General features: G+C 42.2%; 1 protein-coding gene across 1 annotated transcript in view; it reads left to right on the top strand.

The window, feature by feature from the left end:
- Window positions 1–20214, top strand: part of LOC121151426 (S-adenosyl-L-methionine-dependent tRNA 4-demethylwyosine synthase TYW1-like) — a 75069-nt gene extending 54855 nt beyond the window's left edge. Inside the window, exons 13-16 of the mRNA XM_040972773.1 lie at window positions 3182–3317; window positions 9115–9225; window positions 13190–13357; window positions 19907–20214. Coding sequence (XP_040828707.1) covers window positions 3182–3317; window positions 9115–9225; window positions 13190–13357; window positions 19907–20128 — 637 coding nt within the window. The 3' untranslated portion in view covers window positions 20129–20214. The remainder of the gene's footprint in view (window positions 1–3181; window positions 3318–9114; window positions 9226–13189; window positions 13358–19906) is intronic.
- The last annotated feature ends 256 nt before the right edge of the window (window positions 20215–20470 follow it).

Genomic DNA, 20470 nt, shown 5'->3' with positions numbered 1-20470 from the left:
TCTGACGGTGCACACTGGCAGTACTCAAAACACACTCTGCTACAAGGTCCCATTACTGCTTTAGGGGCCTCATGTTCTCTGCCCTTCCTCTGTTCTCTGGCATGATCTATCAGCTTCCCTGATTGTCATCTCTCAGATGTTTAGTGTTGGCTAAGGCTCCTAACTGATACTGTCATTGTTCAGGATTCCTTCTTTGTAAATGATGGAGGTTTGTGAAAGAAGTGTCGCCTTTGGAATTTACTGTTTATAATCTGAAGTAGTTATGGAGACAGGCCATTTTGCATCAGAAGGCTTTATGACCAAGTCTTTAATGTGATGAGAGACTGCTGGAATCATTAAGATAAAAAAAGGCCAGTGAAGATGGCGTGGCTTCTCTGTTATGAAGGAGGGTCCCAACCAAAGGGGTGGCAAGAGGCCAGCACTGTGGTACATCCCATATCAGCGTGCCGGGTCGAGCCCTGGTTGTTTCATTTCCAATCTAGATCCTCACCCATGCGCCTGGGAATTTATCCCATTATTGGGATCCCTACTACCTATATGGGAGACCTAAATGGTGATGCTCCTGGCTGCAGTGTTGCCCAGCCCCATTGGTTGCACGCATTTGGGAAGTGAACAGACAAATGGAAAGCTCACCCATGCGTGTTCCTGCTCTCTGTTTCTCTCTCTTCCCTTCTCTCTTCCCCACTCTTCTTCCTTCCCTCTCTGTACAACTGCCATTTTGCCTTTCAACTAAATAAGTAATTTTTTTTTTCAAAAAATGGTAATGAGGAGAGAATGCTGCCATAATAAATGCTATTATTTTGCATTTTCAGTGATCACAGTACTTTGCTCAGGAATGACGTATTATAGAGAAGCACTTCACCTCCAGGGGTTCCGTCTGTGAATTTCTCATTCATAGATTCAACCAACTCTGGGTTGGAAATATTTGAAAAAAACAAATGTCTTTAATGAACACGGGCTGACTTATTTTTCTTGGTCCAAAACAATATAGTGTAACAACTATTACATGGTGTTTACATTATCCTTGATATCACAAGTAATCCAGAGATATTTTAAAGTATATGGAAAGATATGCGCAGGATTTATACACTAACCTAGCCGTTTTGTATAATAAGGGAATGGACATCTTTGGATTTGGGTGTCTGTAGGTCGGTGTTTGTTCTGGAAGCACTCTCCCCGAGATACTGAGGGACAGATGCACAGATTGCACTTTTGTAAGGATTCCGTGTGTGTCTCAGTGTTCCAGAGAAGTTAAGGCAATGAGAGTCTGCCAGGTATTTTATTTCTCCAAGATGTATCGATTTATTTGAAAGGCAGAACACAGAGGAAAAGACGGCTAGAGAGATTGTCTCCTAGAATGCCTGCAATAGCCAGGGTTAGGCCAACCCAAAGCCTGGAGTTGGGAACTCCATCTTCCATTTGTGCCACAGGGGCCCAAGTACTTGAAACATTATCTGCTGCCTCACAGGTGCATTAACAGGAAACTGAATTGGGAGGTCAGAGTAGTTGGAATGTGAACAAGGCACTCTGGTATGAAGTTGGACGTCCTAAGCGGCAGCCTGACCCCACAAACCACAGCAGTTGCCTTGTGGCATGCCTTTCTCGTCTCTGGTCAAATTATAATCACTTTTTTTTTTTCATTCAAAGATTTCTTTCTTTCTTTCTTTCTTTCCTTATTTATTTGAAAGCGTTACAGAGAGAGAGAGAGATCTTCCCTTTGCTGCTTTACTTCCATGCACCACAGTGGCCGAGAGTAAGGCCAAAGCAGGAGCCAAGAACTTGATCTGAGTCTCCTGCTTAGGTGTCAGAGAAACAAGTATTTGGATCACATGCTTTTTCCAGGCCATTAGCAGGAAACTGGATCAGAATTGGGGCAGCCAGGATACAAACCAGCACCCATGTGGGATGCCAGCAACACAGGTGGTGGTTGTTCTGCAATGCCGCAGCGCTGAGCCCAACAGCGTCTATCCTTTCCTTTCATATATCACTGTACCACATCATAGAGCATTGTAAGCATTTGTTTAGTGGCCTGCGTTCCATTAAACACTCCATCCATGAAATTCAACAATTTTTCACTCAAGGTTAGCTTTAAGTATCTTCCTGTGTATGTGGTTTCTGCCCTTCAAGGTCTTACTCTCAAAGATTGATAGCAGTATTACAGATATCAAAAACGATGAGTTCTATGGCATATATATTAGATGTCTATTTAAAAGTTGAGAAACTTTTAAACAAAAAATGTCCATAAATAATATTCTTGAGGCAAATGTAGAATGCATTGTGGAATATTTATGGAAAAGTCATAGAAGAAGAATCCATGAGATTATTGAGAGAGGTTTTCTCTCCAGTTTCTTGTTTTAAATTCACTGAATAGATTGCAAAGCCCATTTGGAAGGGGGGAAACAGACCGGAAAAAGCACAGTCTAGATTTAAAGCATACTTTGCAATAAATTCAATAGACAGGAGTGAAATTATGAGAAGAGAATCTGAGAGAAGCGGTGAGTGAGTGATCTTCACAGGAGCAGAGAAGGCAAAGCAAATCAAGGCTCGGGGGCCGGAGGTTCCGCCTGGGGTGTGATCTCAGTGCTGCTGCTCTGGCTGAGTTGCTCAAATCCCCCAATAGGCCGTCATTTGTGCTCACAAGGCCTGACTTTAAGCTCACTCCCAATTTCTGTGGCATACAGACATGGCTCTGTGCCCTCTAAATAGGACTTGAGCTTTGGGTTGTGTCTTGTCCCTTTGAAGTCTTCTATCACTGAGTTGATGGGGTGGGGGCTGGCCCCTCATCCCAGACCCCACAGCACTGCGAGGCTTCAACTGTGTGTGTGTGTGTGTGTGTGTGTGTGTGTGTGTTTGTGTCAGAGCTCGTTTTATTTACTTCCCATGAAAATCTAGTGTTTAGAGAGGGACCAGGTTACAGTAATTAAATGGTTTCAATTTCTCAGAAATGGTTCCAAGTCATTTGAAAGATAGCCAGAAGACATCCCATTTTACCACATTATTAAAATCATTGCTTCAGTCTTTTGAGAGAAGTACAAGCCTCTAGACCCAGTGAAATGTTTAATTACCACACTTGTTATAAACTGTAAATTTCGTATCATGGAGAGCCTGCTGCACGCATAATTTTGTTTTTATTTTTCTTGTTTTACATCTTCCTGTTCTTTGTTAAAAAATAATTACCAAGAAACCTCAAGCCAGTCACTCAACTGTATGTCAGTGTGGACGCCAGCACCAAAGATAGCCTGAAGAAAATTGATCGCCCACTCTTTAAGGATTTCTGGCAAAGATTCCTTGACAGTTTAAAAGCCTTAGCAACAAAGGTAAGAATTATGACATCTTAAAACAAAGGAGGAAAAACAGAAAACTGAGAAGTATTTTAAATAGTGATGAAAAATCCTCAGTGTTTCAGACTTTCTTTTTCTCAGGAATATTCCATGTGTTTTGGTTAATATTTTAATCGTGGTGCTATGCTATCATTTGTCTGTCATAGGAGAGAAATGTAACTGTCCTTCTGAGGACAACTGATGAAACTTGGTTACACAGCAGTACCTAGCAACAGATGTATTGGGAAACTGTGTGTTCAAATCTGCAGATTAATTTTCCTGTGCATCTATAACCCAACTTCTCATCCCGTAAATATCTCAGGATGTCCACATTTAATGTCTTTGCCTAAAGGCAGTTGGCTCTCCTGGTGAGTCCCTTCGCTGGGGTAGGGAGCATCCAACCCGCAGGCAACATTGTCATCATTTGGTCAGGCTCTGCTGAAGCAACCGCAGGTGGGACTCAAAAATACCTATGTAACAGGCTAATTGTTCAGTTGATAATTTTGGATGACCCACAGATGATATTGTAACTATCACTTCTCTCTCTCTCTCACTTCTGCTACTCCCATGTTGCAGGATGCACACTTGATCGCTCTTTGATAATTCCAAAACTGGATGTACCCAGAGGCAACATGTTCTGTTTAATGAGTGGCATTGTTGATTTCATAAAATGAGGCCTGAGTGAAGGGCTGAGTCTCCTGCCCGCTTCCTCTCTGCTTTTAAGATGAGCACTTTCCCATGGTGCAGACTAGCTCCTTACTTACTGAGCTAATTTGTTTTGAACTCCCATCCCTGATGACAGTCTGTCCTTGAGCCTTGGCTCACCTGGGTGATGCACTATCTTTTTTTCTAGGCCTTTACCTTACATAACAGAATGAAAGTTTTTGTGTTGATACGCCTTTGGATAAGTGTATATAGTGTATAGGGTATATACTTTCTGGATCCTATGTTAAGAAAGTACTAGGTTTTTCAAGAAGTCACCAAACTTTTCGCACTCACTTGTATTCTCGCCAACAGTGAGTGTTCCTATTGCTCCACATCCTTGGTGGTTATGGCATTTCGCATTTTGGTGATTCTAATGGAAGTGGCATCTTATTGTTTTATTTTTCCCTGATGGTAGGATGTGTAACTTTTTTCATATGCTTTTTTCATATGAGATATCTGTTAAAGTATTCTTTCGCCCATTTTTCAATTGGGTTGTTTTTTCACTTATTGTTGAATTTAGGAGTTCTTTGTATAGCCTGGAAAAGCATCCTTTATCAAGTAAGTCATCTGCAAGTGTTTTCTCTTAGTCTTTGAGCTTGTCTTTTTGTCTCTAAACAGTATCTTCCACAGTGCAGAAATTTTTATGTATGATATTCTGTTCACAAAATCTTTATGACATGGATTCTGCATTTGGTGTTGTGTTTGAAAAATTGTCACCATTGCTAGTGTGCTCTAGGCTTTGTCCTGTAAGCTTCTAGGATTTTCTTTTTTTTTTTAAGATTTATTTTTGTTTGCAAAACAGAGTTACAGAGAGAGAGAGAGAGAGAGGAGAGACACAGGAAGAGAGCTCTTCCAACTGCTGCAAAATGTCTCCAAATGGCTGCAAAATTTAGAGCTGGGCTGGTCTGAAACCAGGAGCCAGGAGCTTCTTTCAAGTTTCCCACATGGGTACAGGGGCCCAAACCATTGGGCCTTCCTCTGCTACTTGTCCAGGCACTTGGGCCTTCCTCCACTGCCTGCACTGGCACTTGGGCCATCCTCTACTATTTGCCCAGGCCAATTGTTGGGAGCTGGATTGGAAATGGAGCAGCTGGGACTCACGCTATTGTCCATATGATGTGCTGGCTCTGCAGCCATAGGCTTAACGTGCTATGCTATGGCACTAGCCCCTGACTTCTAGAATTCTTAAAAGTTTGTCTTATTTACTTAGAGCTGTGATATATTTTGAATTAATTTTTATGAATGGTATGAATAAGAGTCTGTGTCTTGATTCATTGTTTAATATTTTTTTATTTTGATTTTTTTAATTATGTGGTACAATTTTGTATACTGGGATATCCCCCAAACTCCCACGCCCTGACAGATTTTCCCCATTTTACCACAGTGGTATAATCCTTCGTAAGGAATCATAATTCCATCAGTCTCTTATTTACCTGTACTCCAACATTGCTGGTACAGACAATGTCAGACATTCCAGCATCCCATTGTCTGTACATGTCCAACAATTTCGTTGGGAATCCCTCTTTCGTCTGGAATCCATCTTTCCAATGACCCAGGACGCACAAATCATGGAAAAGAAGAATGATAAAGTGGAATGTACTAAAAGCAGCATTTTCTATTTATCAGAAGACATCATGAAGAAAAAATAGGAAAGTCTAAGTAAAAGAAAATATATTTAATATATTTATTATAGAGTTGAATTACCCGGAAAGTAATACAAATTTGTCAAAAATCAGTAGGAGACAGCCAGTCCAGTGGAGAAGTAAGTATTCAAGACTCTTGAACAATCGCTTCACAAGTAACAGTGATTCAAGTAGCGTGAAGACACACTCAGCTCCTTGAGGTAAATGGAAAACAAAGCAGTGCCAATGTGGAAGACCAACGCTCAGTGCTGCTGAAGATGAGGAACAGCTAGAAGTCTGATACAGTCCCCCTGCAGCTGGAATCATAATGAAGCAACTGCAGAAATCGGTCTGGCCACATCTGGTCGACGTGAACATGTAGCTTGTTATGAAGCATCCTATCCCTAGTTAGGCATGTCTAAGGAATGCATCAGGACAGTACCACAATCACACAATGTGTTATTAAATTGCAATAAACATGCATTTAAAGCTTTTCAGAACAACCCTTCTTGACTCACAAGTATCAAATTCATTGAAAGAAGTCTGTCAAAAAAGAATTTATGTCATAGTAGCATTTTATGCGATTTGTTTAAACTAGCAAAAAAAAACTCCTTTTAACAGCAAGTGTAAGAGACAGTGGCAGTTGCAGGTGTTCTTTTTTTTTTTCTTGATAACTAACCCGTAGAAATACTCCAAACTGCTACCAACAGGGGATATTGGAGTAAATTGTTACATATTCATGCCTCGGAATAATAGATAACAAAAGAGTAAATGAATGCCAAACATACAAACATGGCTGAGTTTTATAAACGCAGTGTTGAATGGTAGAAGCCAAGCACAAAAGATAATGATTCCATCTTTATGCGTTTCAAACACAATCAAAAGAACAGAATACAATGTTGACGTCAGGATATTAGATAGCCTCAGGTACAGCAAGTGAAGAGTGGGATGAGCAAGAGCATATCTGGGTAAAGGGTGTTTTACGGTAACTCCTTGGACTATCCATCCATGTTTGATACGCGTTTCTTCATGGACTATGTGTTGCAACTTTAAAGCTATGCGAAAGGAGAGCAAGCCTTCTCTGGATGCCTACTGCATGAGTTCACACCCCTGCTTTGTTGCTCTCTAGCTGTGTAACTCCGGGCAAGTTACTGAATGGCTCTTGGCCTTTCTGATCCATCAATTAAATTGACAGTCCAATCTGTTTTGTAATATTTTGTTATAAATATTAGACAAATATTACAATTTTTGCTAAAGTATAGACTACACAATGAATATTACTGAAGACTCCCCTGCAAAGCAGCAAAACCCTTTGCAACCTTAGAGTTAACGTAGGAAGACATTGAGAAAATGGGGATGCAGAATTCAAAACATTTGTTGTAAAACTTCTTATCAACAATGAGAAGCACATAAAGCAGGAGTTCAAGGAATTTAAGGAATATGTCACACTGGAAATTAATCAAATGAAAGCTGATATATCAGAAATGAAGAATGCAGTGGAGCAAATTAAAAGTCAGTGGAAAGTCTCCAAAATAGAATGAAGGAGGCAGAAGAGAGAATCTCAAAATTAGAAGATATTTCCTGTCACCAGGGGGAAACAAACAAAAAACTTGAAGCAAAGCTGGATGAAGCTAAAAAAAAAAAAAGAATTCAAAAATTGAAAGACACTATTAAAAGGCCAAATGTAAGAGTGATGGAACTCCCAGAATGTGCAGAAAGAGAAACTGGGTTTAAAAATGTAATTAATGAAATATTAACAGAAAATTTCCCTAACCTGGAGAAAGAATTGGGAAACAACATCCAGAAGGGCACAGAACTCCCAACAGGGTTGACCAAAAGCAATCTTCACCATGACACATGATAATCAAGCTCTCTTCAATTAAAGCATAAGGAAGAGTTCCTTAAATGTGCACATGAAAAAAAATCAATTGACATATAAAGGAATACTATTTAAATTCACAGGAGACCTCTCACAGGAAACTCTACAGGCCATAAGAGAATGGAGCAACATATTTCAGCTTCACATTAACCCTGAATGTAAATGGCTTTAACTTCTCAATTAAGCCTCATGGATTAGACTGGATTAAAAAAGCAAAACCCATCTTTTTGTTTCCTACAAAAGACATATCTCACCAACAAAGATCAGCAGAAACTATCTCTCATGGATTTTAATGGTTTTTTTTTTATTTAGTTTTATCTCTTCAATACACTTTATCATTAAATTCTTCACTAACTCATAGATCATACAACAGCATCATTTTCAAGAACGTTCATGATTTTCATTTCTTCGATGATACATTAGTCATTCAGTAGCATATTATTTAACTTCATAGTGTTTTTCATTTTTTTCTTCCTGTTGTTGATTTTGTGTGTGTGTGGCTTTTCATTTAATGGAATGTATAGTAACTGTGTAATGGGGATTATCATATGCAATTTCATGTTTTTGCAAATTTCTATTTTTCTCCCTGTTGTTGATTTTATATTGTAGCTTTTCAGTTAAGCATATGAATAGTAACTGTGTAGAGACTGACATATCCAGGTGTGAGGATACAATGCAGTATGCATCTCTACTTCCAGATCAAAAACAGACTCCCAATGAAACTGTTAACTGTATCTTGACAACAGGCTGTTGGACGCTCTGCTGTTGTCCATGCCCACAATGATGAACATATGACTGTTTATGAAGAACTATACTATAGTAATAATATAGGGAACTCAGTGGGGAAGAGGGAACTTGGGGTAAGGGAAATTCCAGCTCCCATGGAACCATATCATAAACAATAATAATAGTAATGAAAGAGATTCTTAAAAAGCCAATACATGTTGGTATACAATAAATGACAATGTCAGCAACCACAAGACGCACCATTTCTGCCATCAAGAAATGAGATGAGATCATTAAATAATGAGTAAAAGCAAAGGAGACAAGAGTTTTTAATAATTACCAAGTTGGGGCTAAGTTTCATTGATAAAATTTTCCATAGCCTCAAACTCTTTGGCCATTTTGCTATTTCTTCTAAATCGAATCGGTTGTGAATGTGTCCAGAATCCTATGAGTGCTTAGCCTAGTGTTGGGGATGGTGTGAGGTAGAGAAGAGTGATGGAGGCCTCCAAGAGTGCCGCTTCATTGTTGGTACTTTTCATCTTTCTCCAAAACAAAACCAATTTGCAGATATCCGTGGCAGGTTTAACCTGACCTGGGTTCTCCGGGTTGAAAATGCCTGAGCATCCTCCTTCCTTAAGAAGGAAAGATACTAATGTCAGGATACACTTAAAACGAGTGATGGACTTGTGATTGTGAAGGGACTAAGGTATTGTTACAATATAGGGGAAAACAGTAGAGTGGGGAGAGGGGAGGGAAAAGGGGGAAATCCCCGAACCTAAGGAACTACTTCATGAAAAATAAGAAAAGAACGCTAGGTAGTCCCATCAAGATAAAGACAAAGTTGGGCTCTCTTTCATTTCAGAAACAACGAACTGTGTACCGACTGACGCTGGTGAAGGCCTGGAATGTGGATGAACTGCAGGCGTATGCTGAGCTCGTGAGCCTGGGGAATCCTGACTTCATCGAAGTGAAGGTAAGCCATGGCCAGCTACACGTGACACCCCGGGCTTTCTTTGATGACAGCCGTGGAGCTGATTTAGAACTCGAAATGCAGTCCCAAGATTGTATGCTTTTCATTCGGCAACATATGTCAAAAACCAGGTACTCCTGTAGCTATTTTGAGATAGTGTACAGTACGCTAGTACATTCTTGTTATTAGAGAACTTGGATTTTATTCTGAGGTGTGTGACAATGCAAAGCAAATAATGAAGAACTGTACAGTGGGGCAGGCATTGCCACAGAGAATTAAACCACCGCTAGCTGTGACCAAATCCTTTAGCAGAGTCCCTGGGATGGAGTCCTACCTCTCCTGCCAATCCAGCTCCATTGCTAATGTGCCTGGGGGGCAGCAGATGATGGCCCAGGTACTGGGTTCCTGCCAGTGCAGGGGAGATGTGGATGAAGCTGCTAGTTCCTAGTTTGGGCCTGGTCTAGCCCTTGGGTGTTGCACACATTTGAAACATGAACCAGTGGATGGAAAAATCTATCACTATTTTGTTCTCTCTCTCATTCTCTTGGCCTCTCTCCACCCTGTCAGGATCTGTCATTGCCTTTCACGTCTCTTCGGAGAGGAAGGGTGAGTCTTGGTCTGTGCACACTGGAGCCTCATGTGGGAAAATACAATTGCAGGTTTAGTTTGCAGCTAAAATGTACTGCTATAGGGACTGGCATTGTATCAGAAGTGCCATGTGGGACACTGCATCCTGTATCAGAGTGTGTGGATCGTGTCCTCCTCCTCCTGTGATCCAGCTTCCTGCCAGTGCGCACTCTGATACCACGTGGGGACTCATGTGAGGTAGATTATTGCAGATTATTTAAAATAAATAAACATATAAATAGTGGTTGCTACTGCTTTAAAATAAAATATTGATGTAATATGGAACACTGTTTAGTCAGCTTCCTCAGTTGCAGCTTCTGCAGGGAGTGGTTTTGCTTCGTCCACACCACACTAAACCTGTTTCTTTGCTTGTTCTTTGTTCCAAGTTGTGGGAGAGGAAATCAGCGCAGGTGATAAATGGGGTGTCGATGACAAAGGATGAGAAGGTGGCCGACAGCCACAACACAAGCAGATAATTTGGATAATTCAGGATCATCTGTGCTCATGAGTAAAGTTGGAGAAGTTACTGGCAGATTAGCATGTAGGCGGGAGTGGATAGTCGGAGCAGACAGCACCCTGCAGCAAGGGGTCAGGGAGCCACACTGTGAGGGCCCAGGTGCACAAAGGAGACCTGCCTTCTGACTCTCACAGAGACCAGTTTCTGTCCAGGGTGGTGGTGTCACTCTGAGAGCTTAGGCTCAGTGCCTGGCCAGGGAGTGCCCTACTACTTGTTACTGAGAGAGCTTTGCCGCTCAAAGAACTTTGATGTGGAAGTGCTTTTGTAAGGGCCTGGTACAGTAGCCTACCAGCTAAAGCCCTCCCCTTACTGGGATCCCATTTGGGCACCAGCTCTAATCCTGGCAGCCCCATTTCTCATTCAGCTCCCTGCTTGTAGCCTAGGGAAGCAGTCGTGGACAGCCCAAGAATTTGGCACCCTGCACCCACATGTGAGACCTGGAAGAGGCTCCAGGCTCCTGGCTTCAGATCGGCTCAGCTCTAGCTGTTGCATCCTCTTGGGGAGTGAATTAGCAGATGGAAGATTTTCCTCTCTGTATATCTGACTTTCCAATAAAAATTTTTTAAGTGCTTTTGTATGTTTGAAAGAAGCATCAAAGTATTTTGTGAGGGCATCATAATGAGCTGGGACATTCATTCTTGTTTCATTTCCAAACCAAAGTTCCCATTAATATTGCATGATTTATTATTGCTGAGCAAGAAGACATTAAAATGCTTTGAAAAGCCACTGTCATGATTAAGAGAACTTACCAGAAAATCTTGTACTTTAGTGAATGAAGTTTTTAAACACTAGACAGAAAAACCTTTGAATTAGTTGCTACAAAAGACAGTTGTGGAATTCACACATCATGAGCAGTGAACTAAAAGTATGTTGTTTCATGATTAATTGTGACCTGTCAATAAATATTTTGGTTACAATGAGGACAATTGTTCCACCATGCTTTCCCCATGATTTCTTGCTTTTTCTCTTCCTCTAAAACTCAAGCTCAGTTTCATGATTTCTACAAATCACTGGACCAGTTGAGAAGATTCTCTTGTTAATTGGAAAGGGCTGGGCAGTGTGTAGTTTACATTCAGCAGAGGCCATCTTAGTTGAGGACACCAGCAATCCTTCTGAACTGCCATCTGGACTTGTGCAGAACTCGGAGCTCATCTGAGGCCTCTGCCAAGTCCCACTTCTGCCATCTGCAGGTCAGGACCACTGTGCAGTGCTCATGGTGGGTTCTGTGTGTGTGGATTTAACACCGTTCTGCTTCCTTCAGGCTGTGTGTCGAGTGTGCATGGGTGGAGCACGTGTCTCTTCGTTTCAATTATCCCCCTACTTTTCAACTCACTATGTCCCCTTCGTCCTATGTTAGGACATTACAAAGGCTTAAGTTTAGCATTAAGTGTATCACTTATCTATTTGAAATAAATGTCATTGAAATATTTTCAAAATCTAAACTTGACTTAATGGGTTATCAGAAATTTTCAAGATAGAATGTTCAAGCAAGTTACCAACAGAGTCTGATCTGGAGGTATTGGAAGAGCTCACAGAGTTGAGATTACCTTTCATTAGAAAATTAATCCTGAGGATGGCATTGTGATGTAGCATGTGATGCCAGCACCCAGTAAGGGCGCTGGTTCAAATCCTGGCTGTTCCACTTCAGTAGCACTCCTTGCTAATGAAGCTGGGCAAGCAGTGGAAGATGGACCGAGGATGTGAGACCTGGAAGCAGCTTTGGGCTTCTCCTCCATTGTGGCCATTTGGAGACCAACAATGGAACATAGTCACTCTCTCTCTCTCTCTCTCTCTCTCTTTCTCTCTCTCTCTCTCTCTCTCTCTCTCTCTCCAACTCAACCTGTCAAATTAAGTAAAACAAGTAAAACAAATCTTCAAAAACATTTTAACAAGTTAATCACTTATCATTATGTAATTTAACCCAAAACTGAACTTATTATGTACTGATGATCAAGTTTAAAAGAATTAGAAGCCATATTATTTATTATTTATTTAGATTTATTTATTTGAATGTTATAGTGACAGAAAGACAGACTTTGCATCTCCTGCTTTACTCCCCAAATGGGCTTCACGGCCATGGCTGATACAAGCCAAAGCCAGGAGCCTGGAACTCCATCTGAGTCTCCTGTGTGGGCAGCAGGGCCCAAGTACTGGGCATGTTCTGCTGTCTTCCCAGGGGGCATTAGCAGGTTGCTGAGTTGGATGTGGAACAGCCAGGACTCAAATCAGCGCTCCAATATGGACGGGATGCCATCATTTCAAGCAGCAGCTTAGCTTGCTCTGCCACAGTGTTGGCTCCTGAAGTCATTTTGTCTCACTGCAGTTGTATTTTATAGGAATTTCTGTATCTGTGAGGTAAATATGGATGTGTCCACACATCAAGAGTAAGTTCAAAGGCATCTTGCTCTGGCCCTTGTCAGAGGTGTGCCAGTCTCACTCCCAGTGATGGGAAAATGGAAGCTTGTCTTAGTGCCCTCTGTGTCAGGGCAGCGTATGGAGTCTGCTGTGCTCTCATTTTCACCCCCAAGGGATCCCTTCATGGTTTATCTGTTGGAGTGCACAGAGGGATCACGGTTAAGTGTGTGACTGGGACTAGCTAACATAAATGACGATGTGGCACAGTGCAGAGGTACAGAGCCCCAGCGTTTTCAAGTGGACAAATACAGGCACAGGACCTCCAGTGCTGCTTGGTCGACTCTGTCACTCTCCGCACTTTAACATCTGCAGTAGGCTGGGTCGGGTTGGGTTAAATGACCTCAAGAAGCCCTTCTGTGACCTGCAGGTGGGTCTGTAGTTCTCCTGATTGCTTTGGTCTTTTCCCAGGGTGTCACCTACTGTGGAACAAGTTCAGCCAGCAGTCTGACCATGGCCAACGTGCCCTGGCATGAAGAAGTTGTCCGGTTTGTCCGCGAATTGGTGGATCTGATCCCAGACTATGACATCGCCTGTGAACACGAACATTCCAACTGTCTCCTGATAGCACACAGGAAGGTAATGAGCCAGACCAGAGCCCCGCCCTCCCCAGTCTTTACTGCTGCTTTCTCCTCTCTGGTTTCCCCTCCTTCACTTGTTGTAAACACCCTGCTACTTGTTGCCTTTCCTAAATCAAGCATTAAGAAACCCCTACATTCTGTGGGGTTCATACTCTCTTCTGTGTGAAATGGCTTCCTTTTTTAGTCCTCATCTAGACTTCTTGAAATGCTTTCTGGCTTAAATTTTTAGAAAGGAGCATGGTTTAAAAAAAAAAAAAAACACTCTTGCAGTAACTTCTAGTCCTTTCCTGGAATGACAGGAAGAAATAAAAGTAATAAACAACTCCCATATGAATTTCTAACTGTCAGAAGAAATACTGAGGTATTTATCAAGTTTCAATGAATTTTGGCATCTGGAGAGTTTTGGTTGGCATTTTAGTTATTGACATTATTTCCTATTTTCCCCCCAAAACAAGTTCCCAAATCTACTGTTTCTCTTGAGTGAGTAGTGCCTAGTAAGAGGAAAGTGTAGTTCGGAGGAGAAGCAGGCCAAAGGAGAAGACAGCAGTGTGGCCGTAGCTCTGGCGGTGCTCACGTCCTGCTGAATTCATGCGGAGAAAGTGCTGGGTTCCAAGCAATCAAAGTCCTCATGCTTTCAGAGAAGTCAGACTGTGCTGATCTGGTCTGTGTTCTGTCAGACACTTAATCACCAAGAACGAAAACATTCTGGAAGAATCATGAAACAAAGAAGAATGCCACCTAATACTTGAAATTTCAAAACAAATCTTAAAAACTACCGAGAACTACTTATTTTCTTGCATATAACAGCATCATCATGTTTTGAGGTAAGATAATGACTTAAAAAAATTGAGAGGTAGTGGTGCTTTGGCTCAACTGAGTAATCCTCCACCTCCAAGCACCAGCATCCCGTATGGGCACCAGTTAGTGTCCCAACTGCTCCATTTCTCATCCAGCTCCTGCTTAAGGCCTGGGGAAGCAGCAGAGGATGGACCAATGCCTTGGAACCCTGTTCCCCTGTGGGAGACCCAGATGTAGCTCCTGTCTCCTGGCTCACCTCAGGCCATTGCAACCATTTGAGGAGTGAACTAGCAGATAGAAGATCTTTGTCTTTCACCTGTATGTAAATCTTCTTTTCTAATAAAAATAAACAATAAGTCTTTTAAAAATTACTTGAGGGATAGGTTAAGCAGTTGTTGGATACCTACATCCTACTCCAGCATCCCTGATGCTCTGCTTGCAATCTAGCTCCCTGCTGCTGTGCCTGGTAAGCAGTGGGTGAAGGACCAAGTATGAGAGTTCCTGCCACTCACGGAGGAACCACCTCTCTAATCTGCATGCAGGAGCTGTGATTTCCTGGAATACAGGAGCTGTGCCCCCTCCCTTCCCAGAGTGCTTGGTTCACGTCAGGGTCTCAGTTTGTTCAGGAACTAATCACTTGTTTACCTTCACTTACTTCTCTTTCTCATTGTCTTACCTTTGAAAATCAGAAATATCATTTCCTCTTCTTGCTGGTTTTAGTACCTGATTACCTTCTTTCTTATCACTTAGACAATACATATTTATTATCCTGGATTTACTTTTTATATGTCATCAATGACCTGCTGCTTATTTATTTAAACTACAGACCCTTTCTTATTAACCACTCTTCTGTTTTTCTGCAGTGGCAAGCCAATGCCCTCCACCCCCATTGTCTGCTATAAAGCACTCCTATTATCTATACGTACTTTTCTGACACTGCTAAAGCCAGCTAACAGAAACCAGATCAGGGCCACAAGATGGAACCAGGATAAGCACTTGGGTCATCTTCAGCTGTCTTCCCAGGCACATTGGCAGGAAGCTGGATGAAAGGTGGAAGAGCCAGGATTTGAAGCAGTTCTCAGATACGGAATGCCAGCACTCCAGGCAGCAGCCTATGTCACTGTGCCGCAGTGCCAGGCCCTACGAGAGAAAATTCTTGACAGTTGTTACTATTTTTTTTTTAAATCCCTCGAATGGTCTAGCCTGTGTGGATATGGTTTTAAAACTCCAGATAAATGAGTTTCTGCTACTAATCAAGGGCTCCTTAAAGGACAGGAGAGTAGGAGGGGCAGAAAGTGAGTGACTGACTTCAAACCTGCAAAGACAACAGACTCAGTGCGCACATGCATGAGCCAGTTTCCATGGCTGAGCCACAAGAATGAGGAGATGACCACAGGAGGAAGCCTACAGTGGAGGGTGAAGCTGAGGCTGGGTCAGCTGGAGCACAGGGAGAAAGACTCTGCTTCTAGATTTTCAGCCAGACAACTTCAATGTGACTTGGCTCACATCAGTGTGGAAGTTAATTAAATCATAATAAATCCAGTAAACATGGATTGTTTCAGTTCAAAAACGTTGAAGTCTTCTCCAAGTATTATAATATGCTTCTGATAACAGCTTCTTCCTGCTGTGCCTGGGAGGAACTCGGGTTGCAGCCACTTACTTCAGAGACGCAGCTGGAATTCCTGGCTTCTTTCTTCAGGCTGGCCACAATTAACTGTTGTGACCATTTGGAATGTAATCTAAGTAGATGGAAAAATCTTGTCTCCCTCCCTTCCTGTCTCTTTGTCACTTTGCCTTTCAAATAAATCAAAATAATATCTTTAAATACTTAATTTTTTATGAGAAGGAAACGTGTTTTAGAACAGGTTTTCTTATTGTGGCTGTTTTGTTTCTGTATTTTGTTTTTAGGATTTATATACTTGTAAGGGAGAGAGAGAAATATCCAGGCCAAAGCCAGGAGCCAGGAACCTAAGCACCTAACCCATTACCAGTTGCCTCCCAGAAACGTTAGCAGGAAGCTGGATCATAAGCAGAGCAGCCAGGACTCAAACTGGCACTCCAATATAGGATGCTATATATGTTAGCAGTAGCTTAATGTGCCACACCACAATGGCAGCCCCTAGGAGTTTTACTATTTTATGTTTAAGTTGAAAAGCATTTTGAAAGTTACGAAGCATCCGTATCTCGATTTACTTTATTTGCAGATTCAGTTCTCAAGCGTCGTTTATTGAGAAGACTATCCTTCCTTTGTTAATTATTGATTATATTTACCATTCCATTCCATTGATCTTTGTCCAGTCCTTCAGTAGTGTCACGCACTCGTGATTCTTGTAGCTGTTTAGGAAGTTTGCAAATAGGATGGTGGCAGTTCTCCACCCTGTTACTATTTTCCACTGCTATGTTGGCTGTGCTGGGTCTTTGGCCTTTCTCTGGTTATTTCAGATTCAGATCCAGCTGGGAAATTTGATATCTTGAAATGTTGCATTTTTTGGACCAAGCGTGATTGGTCAGTCATTAAATCATTTCCTTACAAGTGCCTGAACCCCATATGGATTCTGATTCATGTCCTGTCTACTCCCTTCCAATTTAGCTCCTTGCTTTGTGAACTGAGAGCAGTAGAGGACGGGCCAAGGCCTTGGGACCCTGCACCCACATGGGAGACCCAGAAGTAGCTCCAGGTTATTGGCTTCAGAATGGCTCAGGTCTGGCTGTTGCAGCCATTTGGGGAATGAACCAGCAGATGGAAAAATCTTTCTCTTTGTATGCTTCTCTCCATAAATCTTGTTTTCCTTTCCAATAAAACTAAGTAAATCTTCTGAAAAAAAAAAAAGTTTGAATCTTACTGTTGCAATAGCCTTCCTCATTATTTAGCTTTTCCCTGACATTTGTCTGGCTTGGATACTCCTAATAATAGCAGCCCGACTTGCAATTCCAGAATTGTTTTTGGCAGGGATGTGAGGAACAAAGCCTTTTTATTTATTTATTTTTTTTTAATTTATCCATTTTTTTTGGGAAGTCAGATATACAGAGAGGAGGAGAGACAGAGAGGAAGATTTTCCATCCAGTGATTCACTCCCAAGGTGGACCCAATGGCTGGAGCTATGCCCATCTTTGGAGTCTCTTCCAGGTCTCCCCTCGGGTGCAGGGTCCCAAGGCTTTGGGCCACCCGTGACTACTTTCCCAGGCCACAACAGGGAGATGGATGGGAAGTGGAGCCTCCGAAACATCGGGATCCCTGTGATCCCAGTGTGTTCAAGACAAGGCGTTAGCTGCTAGTCTACCATGCCAGGCCCCGAAAATATGGTTTGTTTCTTTGTTTGTTTGTTTGTTTTTGTGACTCACAGCAAAGCAGTGAGCCCTCAGAGGACTTCATGGGCAGGGTCTTCTGGGGCGATTGTGATGATCACGTCTTCCTCTGCACTGCCAGGGTGTTTTGTACTTACTCTTCACATATGCTGTGTTGTTCTGTAAGGATTTTTGAATTTTGATGCCTGAACCACATCCATCATTAGCATTACATAAATGTTGAAAGCAGTGAAGAATAGCTAGGCATCGTTATTGGCCTCATGTTACTTACACGCATGTTAATGTGGATTTCTACATTACTTAGTAAGTCACTCCTGTCCTGTTGGGTGTCTAAATTGCATCTTCCGCCGTGGGAACAGGTGGAAATGTTTTCATTATGTGATCATCCAGCTAGGAGGTAAAGAGAAAGAGGCTCGGTCCTGAACAGCCAGTCCAGTGTGTTCATAAAGCCGGCAGTCTCGGTGGAGTAGGATGGAGTTGAACTGTGCTGCTGTTGTGCAGATTCTGCAGCAGGGGACCTGTCCTGGTCTACAGGGATTCAGGAAGGTTTTCCACAGCCAAAGATGAGAAGTCTGAGGCATAGTTATCAGAAGGAGGGACATCGAGTCACCTAACAGGGACACAGCTCATGAAGAATCAGGAGGTGCGGATTTGAAATTTAAATGTCATGGCCAGGCCAGCTATAGAAGCTTGGAGAAGCCAGAACTGGAATCAGAACGTCCATAAGTTGAAAAATTCCCTCAGAAGAGCCTGAATAAAGAAAAAAGGAAGAAGTTAGAGCCTGCACCAGGGTAATGTCAAGCGGGGGGCAGGAGACACGCAGCTCAGCAACAGTCGGTGGGGTCTGGCCAGGGTTTGGAAATAAAAGGGGTCAGAGAAGGATGTCACCTTTCACTCTGCAGTTTGAGGCTCCCTGCCTGGGAATGACTGCGATTTTTTCTTCCTTTGACAATAGTAGAAACCCTCAGGGACAGTCAGTGATGAGAGGGAAAATGGAGGCAAGAAATGGATCTTACCTCTCAGGTTGCAAAGTTCATAGAGCCCGAGGATGCCATTGAGAAGATTGGTTTCATTGAAAGCAGAACTTTCATACTTGATCAAAGTGATTAATTAAACTTTCCATTTCTTTGGCATGTTTTCCTGTAGAAAGCTCTTGGTTATTGGATTAAAATATCAGACTCTATTTACATTCAGTGTGTTTTAGAATTTTAAACAGGACCCTGTATATTTTCAACATTATTTCAGCTGAAACAGGCTGTTGTTACTCGACTGGGTTTCCAGGGTTTGAGATTTATGAGGAGACAAAAGCATCAACACAAACACTTGCCAGTTTGTAAGTTGGAAATTAGTTGTGCATTAACACAAGTGAATGCCAAACACATGCTTTGAACTAAAAGCCTTTACAGATCAGTGTCTCCTTTAGCACTTCCCAGATCAATATCTCCTTTAGCACTTTATTTTTGCTTTCTTCATTCCAGGTCACTATTCTACAGTAACTTTTGAGAAGCAATTTTCTTTCTTTCTTTTTTTTTTTTTTAAGATTTATTTTTATTTTTATTGGAAAGTCAATTATACACAGAGGAGGCGAGACAGAGAGAAAGAACTTCCGTCCAATGATTCACTCCCCAGGTGAGCGCAACGGCCGATGCTGTGCTGATCCAAAGCTGGGATCCAGGAACTTCTTCCAGGTCTCCCACACAGATGCAGGGTTCCAAGGCTTTGGGCCATCCTCAACTGCTTTCCCAGGCCACAAGCAGGGAGCTGGATGGGAAGAGGAACTGCCAGGATTAGAATTGGCATCCATGTGGGATCCCGGTGCATTCAAGGCGGGGACTTTAGCCACTAGACCACGCCACCAGGCCCGAGAAGCAATTTTCTTAAGAGAGTACAAATTGAATTATTACCTTTTATAAAACTAAAAATTTTAACAAGGCTAGTCACACTAATCAGATATTGCATCCACGTCAGACTAAAAGGCTGGTTTGATTCATTTTATTGGCATTCCAGAATCAGAAGTCATGGTTAAGGCTTTCCTAATAATTCAAGCAAGATTTCATCATGAAAAGGCTTCCATGAGTGCTGCTAACAGCTATGCCAGATAGAAAGCAGCAGCAGCAGCAACTGGCGTTAGCCTGGGTATCAACAGAGGGTGGCACTGAAAGAGCTAACCCCCTGTCAGCAGTGCTCAACTTGCCCCACAGGAACTTGGCTTCTAGTTCCAGGAAGCATTCCTGATGCAGTGACTGGATCTTTCAGGTCTGGTACAGCAGTGGTTTCCAGGGAAAAGAAACCCTTCCTTTGAAGTACAAATTGCTCTGACAGGAAACCATGTTCAGCACATGTGAGAGTTTTCTTTCACATGCTGGAAAAAAATCAGGCTGGCTTGTGTTTTCCCTTGTATGGATGCTGTTTCCTCTGACCCGACAGTTTCTCTTCCCTCCAGTTTAAGATTGATGGAGAGTGGTGGACATGGATCGACTACAGCCGCTTTCAGGAGCTCATCCAGGCATATGAAGACAGCAACGGGTCAGAAACTTTCAGCGCCCAGGATTATATGGCAAAAACTCCACAGTGGGCACTGTTTGGTGCCAGTGAAAGAGGCTTTGATCCCAAGGACATAAGACATCAGAGGAAGAACAAGTCGAAGGGTGTTTCCGGCCACTGAGCTTATCTGACTTCGGGATGCTGAAGGACAGAAGCCGGATGGCCCAGAAGGTTCTTGGGCTCCTATGCTTTGTTCCAAGCATAAACGATGTTGCTTCCTGTAGTGAGATACAAGTCATAACCGGGTTGGAGAGATGACTTCCACACTGTGGTACCTGGGACTCACCTCAATATTTCTTATCAGATTTCAGCCCCTTTCATGACTTTTTATTTTTAGTGAAGAATCACTTTGTGGGGAAAGTAGACAGTTGCCATTAGGATTTAGCTAAAAGTTTTAAATTATATTGTGGTAAGATTTCCTAAAATGCTACTCGTGGCAGTGTCATACAAGGAATGAGTAGCT

This window comes from Ochotona curzoniae, unplaced genomic scaffold (assembly GCF_017591425.1).
Source record: "Ochotona curzoniae isolate NIBS_2020 unplaced genomic scaffold, NIBS_Ocur_1.0 contig_2321, whole genome shotgun sequence".
Classification (NCBI taxonomy): Eukaryota; Metazoa; Chordata; class Mammalia; order Lagomorpha; family Ochotonidae; genus Ochotona; species Ochotona curzoniae.
The sequence above is the reverse complement of the archived record's forward strand: the minus strand, read 5'-3'. Positions and strand labels throughout refer to the sequence as shown.